Source organism: Scophthalmus maximus, chromosome 3 (genome assembly GCF_022379125.1).
Source record: "Scophthalmus maximus strain ysfricsl-2021 chromosome 3, ASM2237912v1, whole genome shotgun sequence".
Taxonomy (NCBI): domain Eukaryota; kingdom Metazoa; phylum Chordata; class Actinopteri; order Pleuronectiformes; family Scophthalmidae; genus Scophthalmus; species Scophthalmus maximus.
In genome coordinates, this window is record NC_061517.1 from 22,527,935 (window position 1) to 22,535,428 (window position 7,494).

A 7,494-nucleotide genomic window follows, 5' to 3' on the forward strand; every position below is an offset into this window, starting at 1 on the left:
TGACTTTTTTTTTAAAAATGTACTTATCTTTGCTTTAACTGGACCGAGGTTGTTACCAAGGATCATAAAGTGAAACACGGTGTCTGACCCATAGACTGGTCCTGTGCTTTGTCCACCGCAGAGTTCCTGGATAAGAACGACATGTCACTGGCCTCCGCGGTGTTTGCAGCCTCGTCCCACAGTTTCCCCATCGCCATCATGCAGGTGGCCAGCAGCATGCAGAAGGAGGAATACCTGCTGTGTTTTCACGGTGGGTGTGATCAAACTGCTCTTTACAGTAGAGACAGTGAAGGGCTCTCAGTGTGGCAGCAGATACGATACAAGATAATCATAGACCATCACTGTGAGCCAACCACCACCACTATATACACAAGTATATTTTCAAGTATCGATATTTCCTAGAAAATTCAAATGAGATTTGATTTTAGTGACTGCACTCTGCGCTATTGTCCTCTTTCTGCCCGGAGGTCGGACACAATAGGAGTGTATAGTAATCTTTATTTGTGTGACAGAGTTTGGAGTGTTTGTGGACACGTACGGACGAAGGAGCCGCACCGAGGAGATTAAGTGGAGCCGTCTGCCTCTGTCTTTTGGTACGTAAGCTTTGTAACTCGCACAGTTTTATGCTGCATTGATACAGAAAAACAGGGCATCAAATGTTGACATCTGTACAATTCCGTGATTCATGTCGAGTGCAGCCTACAGAGAGCCTTACCTGTTTGTCACCTACTTCAACTCCCTGGATGTCATCGAGGTTCAGGGACATGCAGCTCTGGGGTGAGACAGACCAGATAAGCTGTACTTGATATTTTTTTCAACATTTGGATTTTTGTTGTTAGCTTTAGCTCCTACGTCACTGTCTTTGCTTCTAGTCCGACAGTGCTGGCCCACCTAGACATCCCCAGCCCTCGCTACCTGGGCCCAGCCATCTCTTCCGGGGCCATTTACCTGGCCTCATCCTACCAGAACAAACTGCGGGTCATCTGCTGTAAGGGAAGTCTGATCAGAGAGTCTGGAGAGCTGCAGAGGAGTGGCTCCAGTCGAGGGTCAGCTCCCTCTGTCATGTTTGGAAAAAAACACATTAAAATAGAGACAAAAAACTGAAGTTAAATTGCACTGTGTAGGAGAGACTAAAACACTTGCCAAACACAATAAACAAATCACATCGAAACACATTTGTTGTAGGTATTTAAACCACTAGGAATATGATTTTTGACTAGGCCAACGACACCATCTACTGCAAAAATATATCATCTTCTTGTTCACACATTGTCGTGACATGCTGCTCCCTGTTGTGTCTTTTACAGCAGTCCCAGTAAGAGAGGCCCGCCCACCTACACAGAGCACATCTCCAAGCGTTTGTCCTCGGGCCCCGGCAGCCACGACGGCCTGCATCGAGAGCCCAGCACCCCGCATCGCTACCGGGAGGGCCGCACCGAATTCAGACGGGACAAATCTCCTGCCCGACCACTTGACAGAGAGAAGTCGCCTGGCCGAGTGCTGGACAGTCGCAGGGAGAGGTCCCCTGGGAGATTCGGGGACAGCACCCGACTCCATGCTGGGTCTGTCCGAACACAGCTCGCTCCTGTTAACAAGGTACTGTGGGGATGATGGTGTTTGCCAAAAGAGTCATACTTTTATTGTTTGCTTTAAACAAACAAACAAACAATATAAATGAAAACAATTTACAATACTATTACACAATAAATACAATAATCAGAAATATTAAGATATATACATTAAAGAACAAATGAAAATGTTATGAAAGCTACAAAAACAAAGATTACCTTTGGTAGCAAAAGACTTATTGTATTTAATGGGCACTTTGCATCTTTGCGATTTGATTTTATTTCATAAGTCCTTTTCCTGAGCCATTAATATATACCTGTTCCTTTTCCAATTGCTAGAACCAGTTGTGTACTGTCGAGTGTTGTTCTGCTCAGAAATGATGCATCATTCTCACAATTCTTTGGCCTCTCGACTCAACTTATCTATTAATAATGAATGACAGTTGCACAGTTTGTTCCTTCATTTTGACTCAGTTACACATACTGTCCTGCTGCTGCAAATACTCAGTTTACCAAACATGTTTTTATTCCCCCCCTGAAAATAGTCCACAAGAAAAGCACCATTTAATGGAATCGCTTGCCATTTAAGATGTTCACACACCTGCTGATGTTAAACAGCTGCCTCCAATTGTATCGACATGTACACCGATATCGTCATATGAATGAATCTCCTGTCTACATAGTCAATACAAAGGACAATTGTGATCTGATGTCCCTGCTCTTGTCTTGCAGGTGTGGGACCAGTCATCAGTGTGAACCCAGTTCTGCTCCAGAGGTTCAAAGAGAAACAAATGGAGACCCTTGATCCACACCAAGCACGCACACACGCACACACAGTCAGGCTGACTTCCAGCCTCATTGCCTGTACAGTCTCACCTCCTCGTTCAGCGACACATAAACCTGCACTGGGAGACGTCTCCTGCGACAATCCTGTTTTCTGCCGTGCTTTCAGTACACTTGGTGAAAGGGAACCTACACTGATCTTCATGTCCAGAGAATCTACTTTATAATATATATATATAGAGATATATATATATATATAAACACAAGTTGTAAATATTGCTGTCTGAGTTTTTATAGATAAAGGGAACAGTCGGCTGGTGAAGCCATGTCTATTTTTTTTAAAACTGAGTTTTTAAAGCTGTTGCAGGGAGTTAAATGATGTCAGTGGATAGGACACGTGAAGATTTCTGAATCTAATTTGAGTTTCTTCTCAGTTCAGAGAACCAAACCAACGTTTGATGCTCATATCACTCACGAGGAGAAAACTCTGAGGAAGCAACACTTTGCACACGAGATTGGAATTGAACGGGAATCAAAAGCTCGATCTTGTCAAATGACCAGTCTTCTTTCTGTGGATCAAATGTGTGGTCCTCTCGACTGAATAGTTGACGTGTAAAATTGCATATGATTGCTTAATTGACAGTCGTCGTCCGGCCATACTTTGTGAAACAATTACAAAGCGACGCTTTTTGCTCCAGGTGTTCCTTGTGTTGTTTTTAGCAAACCGAAGATGAAGAAACACGCAGCTCTGCCTGTGACCGCCAGGCGCCGTGCGGTCAGGCCGCCTCAGCTTTCTCTGACTCTGACGCTGCTGCTGATTATGGGTACAGATGTCCCGTCTGTGTCTCTGTGCAGTGATTTGAAGTTTAGTGGTCGTCCCTTTTCTAGCATCGTCTCTCTTCGGAGCCAGTAAGACCACCTCCGTTCGTCACATCAGTGGGCATGACTAACTTCAGTGTTGATTATTTCTCTTGGTTGTTCTTTTCTGTCATGTATTCACTTGATGCTGAACATTTTAATAAGTAGACATTGATGTTAGACAGTATGATTTAGAGATGTAGACCGAGTACATGCATTAAACACGACTGAAATGTTTTAACGGTTTTCTCCTCTCTCCCTCTCTCTCCGTGCGTGTGCGCGCGCACGTGCTTGCAGATATTCCACTGCGTCAGCCTGTAGCAGTGAGAGCAGGTGTCAGGCGCTGCTTGCAGACAACACAGTGGGCCCATCTAGTTTATTCTTCCTTTAATTCTACAACAATGTAATGCTCTTTAAAGTAAATCCAAAAAAAAAAATCCAAAATATTTCGACTGAACACGGAGCACTTATTACAGGAAATCGCTACGCACAGCTACTCCTCTGACAGACATGAGATGGGTCAAAGTGCTCATCAAACAGAAGCGGGGAGGAAGATGAAACAAAAAGCGCGAGTGATCCCTTTGTGAGAGACCCGTAGTAAAACTGCTTGGCACCAGTCTCCGCCAAAAGAGAGACGCACGCACGCAGTCTTTGAAACATTCACATGTTCACACTCACGCCATGTGATTACTGGGCCGTTGCAGTGACAGGTCAGCGCAGGTGAAGGGCAAAGACAACAAGGGATCAACCTGGCAACGTGTGTGTAACCCAAACCCTCCCACACACACAACCCCACCGACCATCATGCTCGATACAATACTGAAAAGCTTTATTTTGATGCTCTCTGTGGCAGTGTCTACTTAATATCATGTGCAAAAAATAGCCTCTCTCGCTCTTCTTCTTCTTTTTTTTTTTTTTAAAGACGATTCACATTCGTGGATTGTTGAACAAGAGGAGCGCGGTGCCCCACATGCCTGTGATGGTGTTGAAATGACAAGAGTGAGAATTCTGCTGCCGTCCTTGGCTGTGACATCTCATAGTCTGTATTTCCGAGATCGTGAATTCTGCAGCGTTTGAAAACATTTTCTATGCGTTTAGAAAACAGACACATACATCAGGGAGGAGTGTTAAGCCTCTGAATAAATCATCTGTTAACAGGGGCAGTCAATGTTAGATTAGAGGCCCGGGTTTACGTCACCATTATACACTAAAGATTCTAAGATGCAGAGCCGATATTCTGGTCTCAGATCAGTTCTCAACTTTATCTACGACAGTAGGTGAAGAGGCTGGTCAGGGTTACACCAAAAGTTTAATTTGCTGCAGTAGTACCATCTCAAATATATCCCAAACTAAATTAATATTCGGTCAGTGAGCCTAGCTCCTTTTGCCATGGTGTCACTTTCTCAAGGGTTTTTTAAGTATGTAATTCATAGAAACGACAGTCGCATCTATGAGGGACAAACAATTGCTTTTTTCCCTCTTGTTCCACTTGAAAGAGTAAAGGTCAAGAATTAAACATGTTCACCACGTCCACAAGAGGCAGTGGGGAAAAACACTTGAACTGTTGTTGTTCTGACCATTTCAAAAGTGGCTGCGCTTCAATCTATCCTAATCCCTGTATCTATATCCAGCCTTCCATTATTTATTCTTTTGAGGGTTTAAAGGGGGCCTGATCGGTCGACTTACAACTCTGTCATCCAGTGTGGAGAAGCACATCGACAGGACAAGCTGGGTGATGAGGAACAAACACTTTTGGCTGTCTCAAAAAGAACACCGCCGCCGCCGCTGCCGTGTGCTGTACTTTTAACAGGGGGTAAAATACAAAACAAAAAAAAACAACGATTTCCTATTGTTACAACAAAGGCCTTTCTTGATGACGTGAGTCTGGAAAACAAAGGTCACTCAGCAACTACAAGCCAAGTGTGAATGTGTGTACAAAGTAGAGGTAGTGTTTGTTTGATGAGTTAGAATGGAGTCACTGTGTGTTTGTGTGTATGCGTGTGTTTGTGGGGGGGGGGGCTTTTATTTTGGGTTCAGGCTGCTCGTTTTGGACCACGGTTCTCTCAGTGCATTGACGTCTCATTGGCTACAGACACGCGTCATTTCATTTTGTTTTGACATGTGATCGTCATGACCATGCTGTTACAGAACAGAAATGACGAGTGTGGTTGCAGCTTCAGATCAGAACCATCTATCACTTCCCAGCTCATAAACACTGATTATCCTGTGGCAATTTGAACTGTCTGGATTTTAAAAACAGCAATTCAACAACAAAACCTCAATAAATAAAATCATTTCAAAGATCGCATTTAAAAGGGGGGAAAAAACCCACTGCAGCATCAAAACAGGACACCCTGCTTCTCTATTTAAAAAAACCAAACATACCTGTCTTCATCAACAGGTTGCAAAATAGACATTTTCTGCCATTGACAATATAAGAAAACAAAGAAATAATAATAAAAAAAAATTAAGTGAGCCACTATTCAAGGATTCTATACATTTTCTTAAACTCTATATAGGTATCTGAATATATTATTTAATTCATTTATTTTACAAAAAATGTGTGTGTGTAAGGTCATTGAATGGGTGTTAGGCAGAGTGGGCGTCTCAGTGGAGCTTCTCTAACAGGATTCATGTTCAGTTACAGAGTTTTAGGAAAACGCCAAAAGCCCTTTCTGCTGCTGCTGCTGATTTCAAAACAGAAATCTGAGGCCACGATTGACTTCCGCCTCAAAAACAATAACAATAAGACACACAAGAATATGGTCTAATTCACACCTTCACTTCTGATTTCGCACAAAGGTTTGAAAAGCGCCAGGGCCTGCTGGGTAAGAAGGATGAAAATGGGGCTGTTGTGAGTGAAGAGCATGGAGGTGTGGCTGGCAGGAGAGATTACACACTCAGTCAGTTTGTGTCGGGCACAAATGACCTGCAGTTCGTCTGCCGCCTGACACAAAGCGACAACGCCACAACGCATCTTACACTCCCAGTGGAGGAGTCATAACAGTCAGTCAGTGAGGAAGAGCTGCGGCCGTCAGCTGCTCCACACATCTCGCCCTAAAAAGTCCTGTTGTGAGACTCGCACATCTGATTGTTTTAAAATGATAATAAATCAGTCCCCTGACTGTAGGATTCAAAGAAGTGGTAGTTTGAGAGAAAAACAACAGCCCCAACAGGGTTTTTGTTAATGATCAACAAGGGTTTTAAATCCTCAACCTTTCAATATGTATGGGCTGAATTTAACACTTCAAACACAAACTCCAAATGGCAATGGATTTTTTTGTGTTTTGTATTTTTGTGTGTGTGTGTAATATATATTATGTATGTCTGTGCCATTCTGTGTTAATGCTGATTGAAACTCACCAAAAACCAAAAGCAAGCAAATATGCTGTTGATATTAAAGGATCAGTTCACCCAATAATCCTATCCGTTAGTTTAAGGAAACTGCTGTATGCTGTCCGTCTGTGGCAGAGGGAAAGCTTTTTCAAATTACACTGATATATCATAGTGATGTCATCAGGGTTATCTCTCCTTGGATGCTGTGTCCACAAGCATACACCAGAATTCTGGTGTGGAGTTTAAAATTTGTGGCTGGTTACCTGGCAGAGAGCATACAAAAACACTATGGAGTTGCATTATGGGAAATGTAGGATCCAGCCTCTGGTGCTGAAAATCCTTAACTGTACAGAAACTGTATAGAAGTGCAACTCTATATATTTAACAAATGAAAAGTCAACTTACAGAAAAAGATTTGATCCTTATTCCAAACACTCTTCTTTCAGCTTCTCAAATGTAAAAGAAAATGTTTTTAAACAAAACTTTGTACTTTGGCTGTTGGCTGGACCAAACAAGTTATTTCAATATTATGAAGCTATGGGCTCTGATTTATCGTAATTACAGCTGCAACAGTTAATCGATTAGTAATCGACTACTTAATTAATCGCCAACTATTTTGATAATCGATTAATCAGTTCAAGTACCTTTTTATGAAAAAAAAACCCCAGTACAAATTCTCTTATTTCAGCTACTTTAAATGCGAATATTTTCTGGTTTCTTTGCTCCTCTATGACAGTAAACTGAATTTCTTTGGTGTGTGGACAAAAACAAAACATCATCTTGGGGTTTTGGGAAACACTACCGACATTTTTCACCATTTTATGGACCAAACAACTTATCAATTAATCGAGAAAATAATGAACAGATTAACCGATTATGAAAATAATCAACAGATTAATCGATTATGGATATAGTGATAAAATGACTTGCTGATTAATCTATAAAGAAA

At 42.1% G+C, this 7,494-nt stretch overlaps 1 protein-coding gene across 5 annotated transcripts in view; it reads left to right on the forward strand.

The window, feature by feature from the left end:
• Positions 1 to 3,446, forward strand: part of LOC118313825 (citron Rho-interacting kinase) — a 41,436-nt gene extending 37,990 nt beyond the window's left edge. For 4 of the 5 annotated variants that reach the window (XM_047330709.1, XM_035639741.2, XM_047330707.1 and 1 more), the window contains exons 34-39: positions 122 to 250; positions 513 to 593; positions 699 to 777; positions 873 to 1,046; positions 1,308 to 1,596; positions 2,301 to 3,446. In XM_047330709.1, coding sequence (XP_047186665.1) covers positions 122 to 250; positions 513 to 593; positions 699 to 777; positions 873 to 1,046; positions 1,308 to 1,596; positions 2,301 to 2,324 — 776 coding nt within the window. In that variant the 3' untranslated portion in view covers positions 2,325 to 3,446. The remainder of the gene's footprint in view (positions 1 to 121; positions 251 to 512; positions 594 to 698; positions 778 to 872; positions 1,047 to 1,307; positions 1,597 to 2,300) is intronic. The other variant, XM_047330708.1, reaches the window with a different exon arrangement.
• Positions 3,447 to 7,494: the final 4,048 nt, after the last annotated feature.